The 17,438-nt window shown below is 39.4% G+C and overlaps 2 protein-coding genes across 6 annotated transcripts; one reads left to right on the top strand and one right to left on the bottom strand.

Annotated features, from left to right (window-relative positions):
- Positions 1-21: 21 nt before the first annotated feature.
- Positions 22-12,090, bottom strand: LOC128891593 (fatty-acid amide hydrolase 2). Its single transcript, XM_054151195.1, has 7 exons — positions 11,967-12,090; positions 4,952-5,217; positions 2,855-3,269; positions 2,218-2,745; positions 1,744-2,133; positions 900-1,082; positions 22-825 (listed from the first exon to the last, which is right to left on the bottom strand). Exons 3-7 carry the CDS (start codon positions 3,263-3,265, stop codon positions 727-729), a joined length of 1,611 nt encoding a protein of 536 aa, XP_054007170.1. The 5' UTR covers positions 3,266-3,269; positions 4,952-5,217; positions 11,967-12,090; the 3' UTR covers positions 22-726.
- On the top strand, positions 6,261-17,082 carry LOC128891590 (cytochrome b5 reductase 4). Of its 5 annotated transcripts, none has more exons than XM_054151189.1 (11): positions 6,328-6,622; positions 8,287-8,572; positions 12,019-12,189; positions 13,564-13,664; positions 13,945-14,107; positions 14,183-14,451; positions 14,569-14,791; positions 14,883-15,177; positions 15,375-15,461; positions 15,528-15,686; positions 15,760-17,082. In XM_054151189.1, the coding sequence occupies exons 2-11, from the start codon at positions 8,377-8,379 to the stop codon at positions 15,812-15,814; spliced, it is 1,719 nt and encodes a 572-aa protein (XP_054007164.1). In that variant the 5' UTR covers positions 6,328-6,622; positions 8,287-8,376; the 3' UTR covers positions 15,815-17,082. The 5 variants fall into 5 exon arrangements, 4 of the variants coding, with proteins under 4 accessions (XP_054007164.1, XP_054007167.1, XP_054007166.1 ...); XM_054151192.1 differs by lacking the exons at positions 6,328-6,622; positions 8,287-8,572 and adding exons at positions 9,512-10,479; positions 11,323-11,437; XM_054151191.1 differs by lacking the exons at positions 6,328-6,622; positions 8,287-8,572 and adding exons at positions 9,512-10,479; positions 11,309-11,437.
- The last annotated feature ends 356 nt before the right edge of the window (positions 17,083-17,438 follow it).

Raw genomic sequence — 17,438 nt, 5'->3', positions numbered from 1 at the left:
CAGATGTTAACAAAAGAGAAGTTACGGTAGAGTAATGGAATATAAATTTATTGATTTAGTACATAAAATATATATGTATACGATTTTAACATCAATTACACACTATAAACATAGAATCTTTTAATACTTTATCACATTACCGAAAGCACCCTGCTACCTTATTACCTTTTCTCTCTCTCACACACACACACACACATACATGCGCTCCCCCTCTTTCTCTCGATTCATATGAAAATATAAAATCCTACACAGAAATCTAAGATGAGGTATATAAAAAACATTAGTCAAATATAATACGATAGTTTGCTTATGTACAAATGTTATTACTTGCATAGACATTAACTGTTGTTACAAAAAAGAACCTTTCAACACCAATCTATAAATATATATAATCATGGAAAGTAGGCGTTCTCTGATTCGAGTTTTATTTAGGATTATGACTCAATTTAATTTACGACTTCATGCTTGATGTAATGCAATTTATATTCATCGATTATAAGATCGATACTGATTTCTCGTATTACGTATACTTACGCCTACAGTGAACATGGTATACTGAAATGTGAACAACTACCTTTTGTATATGTGTTTGTACTGTTCCTTACGATTTTGGGCTATGAAATCATCTGGATGTAAATTATTTGTTGAAAACAAATAATGGCAGGGCATTATTGAGTTTGTATGCATTGTACAATGCATTGAATTACTGTTCAACAAACGGAACTCTCAAGCTAGGATAACAGGTGGAACCCAACCTCCAAAACCTCGTTCCAATTCCTCTGCCACTGCTATCGTTAAGCGATCTTGATATAGGCCACTGACAATCTGTTATAAATACGTTACATGAAAATAGAAACGATATATTTAATGAATTAACAGTGATGTATAAAAATGTGTACCTGTATGCCAATGGGAAGACCTTGTTTGTTCAAACCTAAAGGGCAAGCCGTGGCAGGCAGCCCCAGTACATTAATGATCGCAGTGTATGAAAAGTTGAACGGTTTAATCAGTGGCTCGAAATGTAACGGTGCAGCGGTTGGATGAGTAGGATATAAAAACACACCGTTATCACCCAAGATTTCCTATAATAATAAGGGTAGTCAAAAACATGTCATGGTGAATTGTAAAAAATGAAAAAAATTAGATGCTTCTGATCGACATGCTTCCTAAAAAATTCAATCACTCGTTTCATCGTGACAATAAAAATTATAATCAGGGTTGGGCAGTACATGATTAGTTTGTTATTAATGTTATAACATATGTTCAATACGTATATATCCTTTACGTAAATCGTCAACTATGATTATTGAATACTTAGATATTTTGCCCAACACTGACTATAAGAAATTCACAAAAAGAATGTACTTTTACTAAATTGGATAGAAAAATCGCATTCTGCATGCAAGGCAAAAGCATGTTTCCGTTACTAACTAGGGAAACACGTTATACCGTGTAAGACAGATTAGTAATCTGACCAGTTTGCACAAGCGCGACTCGAAAAATAATTCTCATCCGCTAACGAATAGCACAGTCAAGTACAGTTCCGTAATTCGATTGTGAGAATTAATCGTTATCTTGATATCTTGCGCGATATTGTCAAAAGGAAGACGAAGAAGAAAGTTGACAATTCCAACCCTGATGAGTTACAGTACGGGTACTTAATAAATGTGAAATATCGTGATGATATTTTCTATACAGAAGATAAATATACATTGATATAAAAGATATAAATTTGCAAAATACCTGAAATTCTTGATAAAGGTCCCTACTTTCTTGTATTAGCTTTTTGTGCTGTTCGGTATCCCGTTTCACTCCGAACCTTTCGAATGCAGCAGTAAGGAGAGCTATAAGCGTATGATTGCTCATGAATGTTGCCCATTTTACAAGTTCCCACCAAAGATTTATGTGACCATTTCTATTCGTCAGTTCGTAGGTAAAATCTTTCTTATCCTTGCAACTCATGTTTGCCATCCAGAGGGCGACGCTTTTCTTCATTTTTCTAATACTGAGTTTGGTTGCCCTAGTTTTATGTGCTTTCTCGAGGTAACGAACCACCGCCCTCATGGCATCTCTTATTTCCACATCTACCGGGGATGTTAAAAACTGACCACCGTCGTCTTCCATGTAATAGAACTAAATTAAAGTATACGTTAATTACGTATCATATATAATATCTAGTTACGACTTAAAGGAACTTTCTACCTTGTCGATTCTTACCTCGATTTTAGAAATGTCTATTTTGTCTTCTAACCGTAATTTATCTATGTTCTTATCCGCAAGGATTTTCAAAGTGGGCATCAGGTCTTGCGCATATCTACACATTGGACCAATAGAAAGCAAGCTATCCTGTTCTTTGCTATGAGCACTCGGATACTGGCCATCGTTCGACACTAAACCTTTAGAAGGTTTGTGTCCGAAAATACCATTGAAAAAAGATGGTATACGGATAGAGCCACCGATATCCGATCCTATTCCCATTGGTGACCCAGCTGCTGCTTGTATGCAGCCTTCACCTCCGGAAGATCCTCCGACAATATGCCTTGTGTTGTACGGATTTTTTGTAGTACCATATATGCAATTGCTAGTTTCCCACCACATTGCGCATTCTGAGATGTTTGTCGTTGCCAAAGGTATAGCCCCAGCAGCTTTCATTAGTTTTATAACTTCTGCATCGTGTTTAGCAACAAATTTCTTACGAGCAACTAAACCAGCAGTCTGTTTCATGTTGGCAATTGCAATGCAATCCTGTAAAAGACAATAATATTATTATTTTCGATTACTTTTAAGTAGTTAATAATTGTCAAATTCAACTAGATACTGATAACCATTTGGTATACAGTCAAACAGAAGTTACCTTTGTTGTAAAAGGTACTCCAAAGAAAGGCATTTTTTCTACTAAAACTTGAGGAGATGGAGCATTCTGAGACTTCAGGAGTTCATCACACTTTTTTGCCTCTTTGAGAGCTGCTTCGAAGCGTTCCTCCACTACACAATTTACCACTGGTTGAATTTCTCTTATCCTATCTATATATGATTGTACTACACTTTCTGAAGATAACTGCTTATTTCGAATTTTAAAGGCTAAAGTGGTTGCACTATGTAAAAGTGTTAAATCCTTTATAGGTGGTTGAGACTGAGCAGGTCCCTTTAGGAATGCTATGAACAGATATATTCTCCTAGCAATGACTTCTATCAATCTATGAATTACGCTTAATATTTTTCCTTGGGACTGCATTCTGCTATACGATTTACTCTTTGTTGTCATTTATCTGCAAAGAAATCAAATTTCAATGTATTAGGTACTATCTAAATATTATAACAAAATACAATTACAGTTGAATAATAGACACAAAAAAATAAAAGCGAGAAATGATAAAAAAATTGATCGATTAATTAATAATCAATTGATACTATATGTGAATTACTTGAAATCAAACTTTTGAAACGAATGATTGTATTCACGATTGATCGCTTGAATTAAAACAAGATAAAAAAATTTTGAATGCACGATGAACCTACAGTCTTTGAATAAAACATACATTGTAATAAACGTTATGATAAAATTGCTAAACAATGAATCAGACTTTTGAATAATGGATGAATATCATGATTCATAATCAAACAACCTGAATGGATCATATTGTAACTTTATTATTTTTTTTATAAAATAATTTTATTTGGCACAAAAGAAGTTCTAATTAAAAAAATTTGATTACCTAATATAATTTATTATTGTACGTTTCCTATTTACATTACACTCGTATTATTGCATGCTGGCGAAATATCGGGATATCTTGGGCAAAGGACAGTTTACGTTCGGCAATCTCAGTTGGAATTAACCAATGTCAAACAGATTTATGATAAGTTATATAAACATTTTTATTGTTATATCTTTTAATAGCCTTTGAAAAAGATCATTATTATGCCGATATAACTTCGTAGGAGCGTAATGTTTTAATTTAATTTGCAAAAGATTTGTTGCGAGGCAGATTTATCAAATTGCTGCATAATTTCCACTTGTGTTATCTACATATCATTTTGGTGATAGATTAAATTGGCTGACCTTGGACTGATAATGATTTATCCGAGTTTTTATGGGAGATGCCGGCATTTTATCGATTAAAGCATGAACTACAACCTGCGACCCATAGATCGCGTTCAAATGAGATTATTCAGCAGGCAGACCCCGTAGACATGATAATTTCAAGGCAAATTCCAGGCCAGTATGCCATTAAATGATGCAATTATTGGAGTTACATCAAGGTTGCCAGACAAATACCATGTGAGTTTGACAGTGGTTGCTCGACCGGATGTCACTTACGGTACATTTCAGGGTAGTGCTTAGAGACGATTCATCATAAAATTATCGACATTTCAACTTTACTCTTTCGCGTAAAAGGATTTCCCTCGATGAAATTTAAGGGTAAGTAAATTTTTTAATAATAACATTTGCCTTTTATAGGTCATTTCGCCAAACAAAGAATCCTCTTTAAAATAATTACACAAAGGCCCCGATAAGTATAGATCCGCCACTGACAGTATTCGCTTTGTCGGGCGTTTTCCACCGGTCGGAACGTCGTCATCGGAAGCTTCTCGCGATGGCCATGATGCTCGCGGTCTTAACAAAAGAGAAATTCTCTCAATCGATAAACAAAATGACGAAAAAGATACATTTCCAAGCGCGATCGAAACGATTCGTTGAACGATCGACAAATACGATTCACCGATCGCGAACCTCACGTGTAACGGTTCTGCGAACGTGTCCTCTTTCGCTTTCCGTCGATGAACGATTTACGATTTAAAATATTGAATGAATTTTAAACGTTTGCCCGAGAATTGTCAAACTAGTAAATCACCAATCGATAATTATACCACGATAATATTGGAATAAATATGGAACACGAAGGATCGTTTAGGGATGAGTAACATTTGTAAATATGAAAGTACTTACAATAGTGGATGATTTAATAAGTAGACTGGAGAAGCCTGCTGCGAGCCAACGAGAGAAACGGTATTGTTTGACACCCCACCGACAGAAAATAGATTTAAGTCACGCCTCATCAACAACGTAAAGTCGGAACTCGTACCACACAGCTTTTTTCGCCACTTGAAATCAACTGCAACTGACACTACTGCTTGCCGTCGGACGTCGGTCGTCGCTTGCCGTGTTCTGCTCACGCCTTCACCGGCACGTACGTTATACCATACTGTACTGCCCTGTACATACAGACTGATACTGACTATACCGACTATACGGGTTCGCGCAATCGCTACAGTTGGTAGGTTGGCTGGGACTTGCTATATGTACAATTTTCATGCGTCGCAGACACTGAACTATACTAACACTGGAATGTGAGCTTTCCATAAGAAAGTCGTGCAGGATTTGTCTGGCGACAAGATAACATTTAGTGGGGAATTCATCCTTCTTTAAAAGTAAAGTGCATGCGGAGCAGAGCCGTGTACCGTCGTAATCAAAAGCTACTTTGGCGTTGCATTATGACCTGGAAAGCGGCATTCGACATTTACGTTATTTCATTTCTAGATGAAATTATACAACAGGGATGCGACTGTCCACCAATTTGCTCTCTTTCTCGGGAGATTATGGCGTGTTTCAATATCAGTACAGTTCAATGGTTGCAGAGCAGCTGGCGAGTCGGGGACAGGTTAAAAAAATGGCTGCTGAGTAACGACAGGAATGATGTCTTAAGTATATCGCATGGGTTCTACTTCTGACTGAAGTATTACGGGTGTTCGTGTACCCCGTTGAATGGTTACTAGCATACTAGTAGGTTTTTAAATATTTTCCAAGGATCTCAATTCTCTATGTATCTGTCGTACGTTTGAATAGTCGCGCGCGATCGACAGCTTCGATGGTTAACTTCACACGACCACGCGGCGCTAATGCCTGCCAGAGTTATTTTTTAATATATTTCTAAAAGTATATGATAGTTATGTATGAAAGGAATACATAAATTCAAGAATCATGGAAAACTGAATATTTTTCGCTATACCGAAAGTACTTTTTGTCTTCGAAAAAAATGTAATGAAATGAAAATAAATATCTAAGAAATCAAATTGGGATCTGCTTTATAGCATCAGCTGTAATAGTCTTTTTATCGTTTTGAAGAACATGTTTATGCAAAAGATTGCGAAAGACAGATAAGTAGCACGTTTTTTTCATATCAAATTATAACGTTGAGTGTTGACGTATAGAGTGCAATGTTGCAGAAATAATTCCGTGCAAATAATTGTCGCGTGTAAATGTCGAACGATTCGAATCAATTCGAATATTTTCCAATGCTCGAGTCCCGCGAGCTCATCAGATGGCGACTCAATCGTACCTCAGCAGCAAGGAGGGGCGAAGAACAATGGCATCAATGTGCTCCCGCGCGCACGTTTGTGTGCACTTGTGAATTTACGTGTCTGTGTACGACAGGGTGAATGTCACTTTGCGGCCACTTGCTTCCTTATCAATCGACAAAGAACGTTCATTATCCTTGGTGATTTTATTATTGGCTGTGTCTTGTGTCAAGTTAACGACGTAACGGTACAGTGGGGTGCAACAGACTCTTACATCTATCGACTTGAAATGGGGCTGACGATCGCCGATTGTCATTTTGAGGTTAGCTCGCACAACCGTGCCGCTGTTTCGCGCCGTGATACCATTTCGCGAAACAGTCTCTTCTTAATCCGTTCAGCTTATCTACCGATGGTTGTCACGATGCCTGCGTTATCGAAATTCTACGCGTTGAATGTTTCGTTAAAATGTATTCGATAGTTCGAACCGAAAACGATTTGGGTGTCGCCGTAATCCAGCCATTCCGCACACAAAGATGCGCAAAATTCTTATCTAGGTGAAAATTGAGCAACGAATAAAAGATAAACGGTTGTTTATCCGTTAGTCGTTAAATAAAGATTTCTATTGTATGTATAAAACAAAATATTTTACAGGGAACAAACAGAATTTAGCGGTTCGAGCAAACGAACGCTCCTCTTATTCGCGCTGACTTTTGATGATTACTGTCGCAGTTTTGTTAACGATTTCTCATTTTGTTATGACATCGAATCAACGGTCTCATGTTTTTTTCGCTGGTTTTTATTTTGACGCGTTACATCAAGTCGTTGACCTTGATTCATAAATGTTTTGGATCTGCTGTTAGCAAGCTTATTGAATAACGCGCGATGTATTTAAATATCGCATATTCTAATTTACTTGTTTATGTACAGTTCGTCATCTCTTATCGACGCGTGTTAAACAAACGATGTCTTCGGTTTTTTCTCCTTTTTTTTCTAAAAAAAAGTAATCAAAATATTTGTATAGGAACGATACACGTTGTACCGACGGGAATCGTTCGGGATGTTATTATTTTTATTATTCGTGAAAACTCAAAGTGAAAGTGATACGAATAGTTCGTGACTATCCGTTGGGTTTCGTTTTCTAATTTTTATAGTAATTGCTTTTTTTCGTTGACCAACGTTACGTGGCACCAGTTTCCAGTTTACTCTAAACGAGGACAACAAGATACGAATCGTAGAAGAATTCTGAACGTGCTACTAGTAAACGCAGAAATGATTTTGAAATTAAGAATATATTTTCTGAAACGAACGGAAGTGTTTGGTTCAATTGCGAATGACTTTAATTTTCTTCGATGGAATCTCGAGAATGTTCACGCCAACATTCGAAGCTATTAGGGCAGATGCGAAAAGCCCAGCTGCCATTCTAAGCCCAACGGAACCGACAGAACGGTCTCCGATAATTGAAACCTTGACCCAACGATTCAAACCATTCAACGCTTTTGAAACGTAAGCCAACGGGTGCAAAAGTTTTTCCGCCATTTCCTCGGATTCAAGCCTCTGGTATGACATAATGAGTACCGAGGTATTGAATCACTGGCCATTGAATTTTTTCTTTCCAGTTTTCACAGTTTAGTCGTATATTGTGTGCTCGAGTGCGAGATGTAGATGACCTTTACTCGTATTTTAAAGACCCTTAAATATAGCTGATATGCGGGATGTATTGGGTAAATAGGATCATTTAAATATCTCAGGTGTTTACAGGTGTACGAAACAATATTTTTAGATGACAGGAAATCGTTCCGGTATTCAAGATCAACGAAATTTCAAGGTCGTAGATATTCTTTCACAATTTACGTGGTAATTTGGCGACAACCGAGATAGAAAACTGAACGACTTTGCTAGAAATTCGAGTTACGAAGAGATCAGAAATCGAATTTCTTCAAGTGTCGACGGCAATCAAGCGCGAACGTTTTTCCGTTATTTCCTCAGATTAGAGCCGCTGTTATGCCATAGCGACTATCGGGTCATCGAATCGTTGGTCGTCTCTGGATATCGTTGCAATCGAGGTCACCCAGCAAGATGAGGAAGGGCACAGGTCAGGACGACGCTAAAGAGATCCTGGAGAAGATGAAGAAGGTGGACGTGAAGTCGTCGTCGCCCGCCAGTCTTCTGGCAAGGAACGCCGTGTTGTTGCCCAGTGGCGTTGCCCGAGTTAAACAATTCGAGCAGCCGAAGGCGATCACACAAGCAGGCTCGTCTTCCGGTTCGGCAACCGGTGAGTCAACATGTTGATTTTCAGGGGATGCCTACAGCATTTAGCTTTCGGCTAGGTGCATGCGTTGGCATGAAAGTGATGACTTGCTACGCGGAGCGATTAATCGGAAATTAGTTACCTAAATTTCTTTTGATGCATTCAATCGCTTGCTTGTCCGTGATAGAATTATATTTTATTCGATAATCAAAACAACAACCAGACGTTACTTCTAGATGTTAAACTAACTAAGTTTTCTTCAATCGAATCATCCGAAGTTATGGAGTGGATCGCAACCGAAGTTTCTCCGGAGTCATGCCCGGTTCGCATTATTGGGTCAGGATAGGGCAGGGCAGGGCCGCATGGCGAGTACATTTTGTCCCCTGTCCTGTCCCGATAGTGAGAATCGGTCTTATTCAGGGTCCAAGAAGCATCAATCCTCGAGAGGAACAACGCATCGTGGGATTGGACTCGTCGTTTCACCTCTGAGAACCGAAGATACGTTCCCGATTTACATTATTGGGTCAGGATAGGGTAGGGCAGGGCCAACCGGTGTGACCATTCTGTCCCCTGTCCTGTCCCGATAGTGAGAATCGGTGCTAGACCAATGTAGCGATGAATATATCATCTGTTATCGTTGGTGAACTCTTAAACTCTTGAACTCTCGGCCGTGGCTCCTCTATATCCGTCTATTTAGTATTCTGTGACTCGGATTAGCTAAATATTGATTACGGTGGAACGTATCCAAATGATTCGCTTTCGAGCGTACATGTTCGATACGATAAATGGCAAATACGGTCGATCGAATCACGCCTCAAGATATCACGACGAATGGAACATAATACAAATAGCGTTACGCAACCAGCTGATAAGAAGAGTCGAATTTGTATTTACCTTGGACTAGCAAAGACAGTGGAGATTATGTATAAACGACGAAATACTTGGTGTTTGAATTACGTTCTTTAGGCTACACTCTACTTCTAACTCGTTTATATAAAATTTAGACGTTTTTCTAGGCAATAATGGACGAATCGTTGCAAACGGAATTTTATATCCGTCTCCCAGGCGTCGAGATTTCCGCACGGGGATCAGTTTCTTCGATGGAAATGCTCGAGGGTACTCATCCGATCGAGGAATCGAATTTTGTTTGGTTACCGGACGCAAACTGATCATTTCCGCGAGCGAATCTACTTTTGAGATCGTGGCTCGCATACTGGCCGAAGATGGAAAAGTTTACGGCGCGGCGTTATTGCTTCTACCATAAACCGACAAGAGGATCTTGAATTCGATGATTTATAGCAATCGAACGAAGGATGTTAACACATTTATTCTTGGGTTTTTCCTACCGTCGAAGCTGCAATAAAAAACACCAGTGGATCTCATCCATTTTTAAGTTAACAATCGACATCATTCCGAAAAATCGTAGCGATGTCGATCCTCGCGAGGTGCCACGCGCTTAGTCGCGAGATCCTGCGTGTTGGGCACGCCGTAGCTACTATATTGATCTACCTGTGCGAGGGCTATATCTGTCCGCGTGTTTCGGTGCAGTACCTTCCAGTCCGCCAACGCGAGATCAACGTTTCGTCTGGCAGCTTCTCGCATGATCACGTTTCGCCCTCGTCGAAACAGTTTCAAATCGAAATATCTGGAAACTCGTTCAACTCTGAATCGATGTTTAGTCATATTGCGTCCTGGCAAACAGGATGAGTCGCCAGGGCCGTTTTTCGCGGAACAATGTCAGCGTGACACCAACGCGACCAAGTGTTCTAGTTGGAACGGCAGTCAGTTTTTCGTTTCATTTTTTGAACCCACGATTCCGTCGACCGTTTGTTTGAGGTTGATCGCGACTCATGTCTGCTATTTAGATTGGTTCTCCGCGTTAGAGAGTGTACGTATATGTCGAATTTCAACGTCACTGCGGTCTCGTGCAGGTACGCTCGCGGGTTTGCCGCGTTCCCGCCGTTTTATAGTTGGTTTTGTGGCTCGGGCAATTGGATTGACTGATATTCGTGTTATATTTTTTGTCCTCGTTCGGTGTTTCGGTAGAGCAGTGCTTTTCGGATCGAGAACCGTGAATTCTCCGAAAAATTGACGAGGTCCAAAATTATTGTTTTCCAGAGTTACGTCTAACGTTGCCCACCAATTTTCTGATCGCTCATCTCATTGCCTTCTCGAATTTCTCGGGCGATTTTATTGATGTTATTTTGTACTTGCAAGTATATTCATCATTTTGCACGTTGTTTACTATTCTCGCAGAAATATTGCATTACATTCGACGAGATACTTTTAATACTTTGTGATAACCATTTGTACGAATGAAAGTAATTTATTTTTTGCATTCCGTAATGGCATTCGTGTTCAGGAGCATTTTTTGTCCTGCAATTACTCATTCTATCGTTTTCCTTCGCTAGTAAGTCTGTCATAATTAATAGTCGTTGCTCGATCCATCTCGTTTTTACTCGAAACGCCCGAGCATTCTACAGCCGTTAATATTTGCAATTCATTCTTTATTATTCAAATGTAGGCAAACACTTCCACGGAAGTCGAGAAGCTATTCTTGTAATGGCAGTCTTTTTATGACTAGACGTCATTACACCGTATAAAATTATCTTTTTATTTTCATTTAGAAAGGTGGTAGCTATGATTTACTTGCTACGGTCATCACCTATTATTTTTAATCGACTAAAGTAAATTTATGATAACGCTCCTCGGCTTTTCGATTCTTTCCCGCGGAATGTTCACGCGGGTGATGGTACACAGAATGATGATTAAAGATCCCTGGACGCCGAGGTTTCGATGAGAAAATGCCACGATGCTGCGGCGCGTCCCTGGTTTCCGTCATGGACGGCGACGGTTCTCCGCAGAGCCTCGGTCTGCAGATCCAGGACGGTCAGTAAATTAATGATAATTGCTTGGTAATGATACCAGTTTCCGCGAAAATTTATACGCCCGTTGTCTTTCCACGAGCGTTAAATTTCAAATGAATGGCCTTAATCGTTCCTATGCTTTAAGTATCCAGAGAATCGCTTTAGGAATTATGCCGGAATCGTAATGGGATCCTTGATTACTCGAACCAGTGGGGGACAGAATGTCCAAACCAATGTCGAACGAGGTTTCGAAGAAAAGAATCACCTCGAAAAGAAAAAGAAAAGAAACGCGACGCGCTTCCGTCACGGGAGAAAGCGTTTAGAAACTCGTCCGTTCAGATCCATGGGACTTGCGTGGATCGTTTTAAATCAAAGTATACGCATATGAAAATGCAAGTGTAATTTAAATAAAACAGCAACGATCAACTCCATCGATGTCTAATCGACATCGTCGTGCGAAGAACGCGCATAAATGATCAACGGAACTAGCGAAAGGCCATCGAGCCCAACGTTCCGCGCGGGACGTAATTTTCAAACCGTTCGTTCGTTACCTGGAAAGACGACGATGAATCGTAATAAATGTTTCTTCTTCACTGTTCACAGGCAATCCTCGAAATAAAACAGCATTAGCACCTGGCCACAGTTTGATGGACTGGATTCGACTGAGTAACTCTGGCGTCGATTTAACCGGCGTTGGTGGGGTTTCAAGAGTTATAACTTTGTCCGAGTTGGCCAATCACAACAAAGAAAATGACGCTTGGATCGCGATACGAGGTACGATCGCACTCGAATACTTTCCAGATTAAGTTTTTCTAGTTGAAACACGAAACTGTCGAAGCTTGTAGCGAAGAACTTTCATTCTGATTTCAATGGAACCTCGCAGATTTATGTAGCGATCAAAAACAAAGAATATTTGTTTGTTTAATAATGTTAATGACTGTGGATAAATAGCTGGGGCGAATCAACATTTTTCGATTACCAGGCTGATTCTTAAATTCTTAACCGTTCATCCTTCATTCTGGCGCGAGAACAATTTAGTTGAATCGTGGAATCCAATTTCCACTGATGAGATTACACATCGATCGTGGTCCCATGGGTCGGGACGTTGGTAATAGGAAACTATTTAATTGAAATTTAATCGAAGGAATTAAAATCGATGGATGGAGGCAACCGCGACGGGAACAGTCTCGTCTGTCGTAATAATGCGACGTATTCTGGATTGAAAACAGTCATGCGAGAAATATTCTTTTTATCCAAACAGAACGGACGAGGTCAAACGGGATTAAGTTTGCCCAGACCGTCTTGTTATTCTCTTTGAGTAATTCTTTCAGCTGCTTTGTCAGCCTTTTCTCGCTTCTTCGGCTCAACGATGAAAATTTCATGCTGATCGATAGAGCACAATGTCTTTCTATTTTAGACAGAAAACGAGTTCAGGTCACGAGAAGCTAAGACAAAAGTGTCCGACGGCAAATGTCTGCTTTTAGTCTGATTAAAATTGATCGTCCTCGTCTATTGCGTGGAAACGAATGCTTCATTTTATTGCAGGCTCGTTAAAGCCACCCTCCAGCGGTTATTTTCAGAATACCGTTTGGTTTAGCGGGCTACAAAAGAGACGCTTTTTCGTGCGTTTTCTTTCTCAATAAAAAAGAAAAAAAGAATAGTTTCGTGTTCGGTCGTGTATAGTCGGGACTGCAAGCAAAAAATATTGGAAATTTTTCACTGGAAATTTTTCATTGGAAATGTTTCGAAAAATGTAACCGCAGATATCGCGTCGTTATCTCATAAGTTTCAAAGCTTTTAGAGACGTTAGCGTTAAAAAAGTAATTTCAATTTTTGAACGCAATTTTTATATTTCGTCAAGTTCGTTGCTCAATATCATAGCCCGAATCGGTAACATTGATCGGTCCAAACATTCCGATAACGAGCATACAAATAAAGTCTATATTCGTATTAAATTTGATACCGTATCAACGATGCGACCTGAAATGTTCAATACCAGAAATATTGGATATCGCGCGTTATCACTTTTCCAATTACAATCCTCGCAAATTACAATTACGGGATTCTTCGACAGATTCATTGTTTTCTGTTTCGTTTGAATTTCGATGACGAATGAGTATCGATCTAACGATGGAACTTTAAACGCAGGAATCGTCTTTAACGTAACGCGTTACATGGACTTTCACCCAGGAGGAACTAGCGAGTTGATGAGAGGTGTCGGGAAGGATGCCACGAAGTTGTTCGAAAACGTGAGTCCAAGTGGTTCGGAACGTCACTCGATCGAAGAACAGAGGACTTTCAAACGAGACACTCGATGGCTATAGTTCGAGTCATAGGTTAAAGTCAAATCAATTAACTACTTAAGAGTACAGAGTGATTGCACGGCTCTATTTTTCTCAGACTGTCAAGGTTCTGTAATCATGTTTCCTTCATTTCCTGCTGTGTCACCGAACGTCTCGTTTGGAAGTGCCCGAATGATTCCCACTGATCGACGATTATTTTTACGCACCCATAGATCGTTCGTTGCAGGTGCACGCTTGGGTTAATTATCAAAGCATCCTTCAGAAATGCGTTGTGGGAAGATTAAGCCGCGGCTCGGTCAGCGGAGCACCTTCGTCGCCTACGGAAAGCGTTCCATCCAACACGGCCGATTGTTCTTCTGCGACGCTGGACCTAATCAAAAGCTGCACGAGTGAGCGAGCTTGTTCCGAAGTAACTTGCGAGATAGTTAATCTTGTAAATGGTGTTGATTTTCGTTGTTTTTCAGCGCGCAGTAACAGTCAAGAAAACCTATCGCATACGGATACCGGTCCGTCGAACGTGAAGATGGACTGGAGACAAACGACCAATTCCATTACGCTCTTTTACCAAACAGTGCGCGACTATCCAAGCGTGTCTTACCAAGTGACGAGGATAACCGACTCGAAGCTGGTCTTCAAGTTGTTCTTCGAGAAAGATGTAATAACTCACGAACTCGAACTAGCAGCAGGCGTTGAATGGCCACCGGAATGCAAGAGGAACTTAGAAACTATGGAGGTAATCGTTTGATACCTTTTCCACTCAATGTTTTTAAATTAACTCTATATTAAAAGTAGGATAGTCCAACTCTGTTGACATGGCAGAATCATATAACCGTATATCTCATCTGCGCAGGTTGATTTCACGTTTACGAAGAAGACGAAAGGGATATGGAAGACTCAGGGAAGTCATACGATATGGAGAGAGCCAAACAATAACAGTCGGACGTACAAAGAATACGAAATACTCACAAACACGAAACTCTCCGAGTTAGTTCATTTGTTAGTCTTGCGAGCGAAAGATTCGTTGGAACTGGTACCTGTCGGGAGACACGTAGAGGCCAAGATGAACGTAATGGGTAAGTATCTGTATAGGATGAGACGAAGAATAGCGGAAATATCCAAGCGGTGTAGCGGTAAGTAGCATTTCTATTCAGCGTTTCGTTTCAGGAATGGAAATTTCGCGATCGTATACGCCTGTTCCACCGTGCCTTCATCCCGACGACATGGCGCCGAATTACAAATCAGACTGCATATGTCTGATGATAAAAAAGTACCCGAATGGCGCGCTGAGTCCGTCCATAACCGCTCTACAGATCGGTCAGACCCTCGTGATGAGCAATGTTTTAGGTGCCTTCGTAGTAGAATCCTTCGATCGCTACTCTGTTATTCATATGCTGGCAGGCGGCACAGGGTTGACCGCGATGCTTGGAATCATTCAGCGGGCCTTGGCCAGGCGTAGTGTGTTCGTATTTCTCTGTTAGCTTTTTTCACTTCTGTTCGTACTTGACCCTCTTAGCGATCCAATATCTATATCGATGCGAAGACTGCGATAAATGTTTGACATCGTATAACGTCTTCTTTCGATATAAGTAGTTTCTTGGCAAATAAGCAAGAATAGCGAATCGATTAAGAATTTATTTTACTTGTTCATTGGTCCAGGAAGACTATAAACCTCCTCAACTTCAACAAGGACGAGGACAATATGTTCTACGTGGCGCAACTGGACAAAGTTAGCGCCGAAAATAAGTGAGCGTTATAATTTTTTTGTTCAAACGTTGATTATTTTAGCTTAAAAACATTGATATCTTTTAGATTGAAGGTTACACATATTCTTTCGGAAGCCAACAGTTCGTGGACGGGCAGGCGTGGTACCGTGTCTGATGACATATTGAAAGAGCTGGTGGCAGAACACTCTCCCGACGCATGTGTATTTACTTGTGGTCCTCGAGGATTTATGCAGTCTGCCAAAAAGTAATATCAATGGCTTTCTTTATAATATATCCTATGTTTATAATAATGCAATAATGTATTACGTATTTTTCAGATCTCTACAGAAACTTGACTGGAAACCCTACCAAATGTACGATTTCGACGATTAGACGTCTTCAGCGAAAGTATATCCTCTCCTTTTGATACCGAACTTAAGAACAGAGACGAGAACGTCGAAAGTGAAACCGCTATTGATGAATCTTCGTCCGAAGAACCAATCGCAGCTTTTAAAAGAACATTTTGGATACTTTTACTCCTATTTCCGCCCACTGTGTTAGTATCACGAGTGTGCATTGATCGAAAATGATACGTCAGTGATTGAAGTGGCAAGTGGAGTCAGATGGTTGGGAAAAACTACAAAAATATCTAAACGTGTTTAGAACCTAAGTTACAATTTTCATTCAGAAATGTATGTACAACAAAGTCAGTTGCAGCCCCAACTATAATTCAACAAAGTTTCTATTGTAATTAAACATTTTTACCACTGATATACTTTTACTTTCGTAAAATTGGATACCGTTCGCATCACTTTGTAGCATTTTTCATATTTCTTACGCAACATATCTGACTTTCACCATCTCCAAACTCAGCAAACAAAAAAATATGTACATATAATATATTTATATACGATGATTGTCTCGGAAGCTACTTACTGTCGAGAAATATACACACTTTGTACCATGTCTACAAATTTTCGAACAAAAAATAGGAGTAAGGGTTTTAGATGAAAGTTTTAGGTTCTACTAAGGTATACAATTCGTATAAAGGTTTTCCGTACGATTTGCCGAGATAAATTATTTTTTACAGAAACCGTAATTTTTAACTCTACATCCGCACGTATAACATATACATCCTGGAGAACTGTATTTTTAACATTTTATCCGAAAATATCTGTAAACATAGTGCATGGAGACGTATTTTCAGACGTTGGCCAACTTAGAACAATTGTCATGTTTGTCTTTTTTTTTTTTTTTTAACGAAAATACTTCGTTTACACTGAAAGAGAAAATGATGAATGTGTGCCAAAAAGGGCTTGTAGAATTAGAAGGTTATAGTAATGCGAGTAATTGGCCTAACGAAAGAAAGGTTTCGAACGGATAGGATCGTCTGAATTTTTAATGTCAGTTCTTGAAATTTCACTTCCATGAAACAAGATCTAATTCATAGATAGAAAGTAACAGAAAAACTATTATATACTTCAGTTCTCACGTGTAATTTAGAACTGGCTGTATTTGCAAGCAGAGAGTACTTCTCGCGGAAACAACTCGCGTCTTTATTCAAACATATTCATGTGTGGACCACTTTCTGCATTTACGTACATGTGTATATATATGAGTGTATATAGTTGTTATCAGAAATAAATGAATATTTGATGGCATCACGTGTTATAATTTAACCTATATTTAATTTTTACATATTAAAAAATTCAGCGTTACAGTTACAAACTATTTTCCATGTAGCTTCGATTAGAACCCATTATTTATATACTGCCAATGGCGCCATCCGTGATAAAACGCTCAAGTTTGTAGTGCAAATAGTTGCCACTGTTGCTATTAGATGGCACCATCATCTATCATTCTCGTAACCATCTTGTGGCGAAAATACCGAACTAATTTTTGGAGTTTGGTCAGCGCCTCTATCGAGAAAACGCTCAAGTTTGTCCTCGATAGTTCCATTTTTCACTGCTAGATGGCGCTATTATCAGTGTTATTTACCGACATGATGGTAATGTAT

The sequence above is a fragment of the Hylaeus anthracinus genome, unplaced genomic scaffold (genome assembly GCF_026225885.1).
Source record: "Hylaeus anthracinus isolate JK02 unplaced genomic scaffold, UHH_iyHylAnth1.0_haploid 12002, whole genome shotgun sequence".
In the NCBI taxonomy this organism is placed as follows: domain Eukaryota; kingdom Metazoa; phylum Arthropoda; class Insecta; order Hymenoptera; family Colletidae; genus Hylaeus; species Hylaeus anthracinus.
Note: the sequence above shows the minus strand (reverse complement) of the source record. Positions and strands in the feature narration are given on the sequence as shown.

Coding starts and splice junctions, on each gene's coding strand:
- LOC128891593 (XM_054151195.1), bottom strand. CDS start 3,265: ATGACAACAAAGAGTAAATCGTATAGCAGAATGCAGTCCCAAGGAAAA. Junction 2,134..2,217: donor TAGACATTTCTAAAATCGAG/GTAAGAATCGAC, acceptor ACTTTAATTTAG/TTCTATTACATGGAAGACGA. Junction 826..899: donor GTCTTCCCATTGGCATACAG/GTACACATTTTT, acceptor TATTTATAACAG/ATTGTCAGTGGCCTATATCA.
- LOC128891590 (XM_054151189.1), top strand. CDS start 8,377: ATGAGGAAGGGCACAGGTCAGGACGACGCTAAAGAGATCCTGGAGAAG. Junction 15,178..15,374: donor GCCTTGGCCAGGCGTAGTGT/GTTCGTATTTCT, acceptor TCATTGGTCCAG/GAAGACTATAAACCTCCTCA. Junction 15,687..15,759: donor TTTATGCAGTCTGCCAAAAA/GTAATATCAATG, acceptor CGTATTTTTCAG/ATCTCTACAGAAACTTGACT.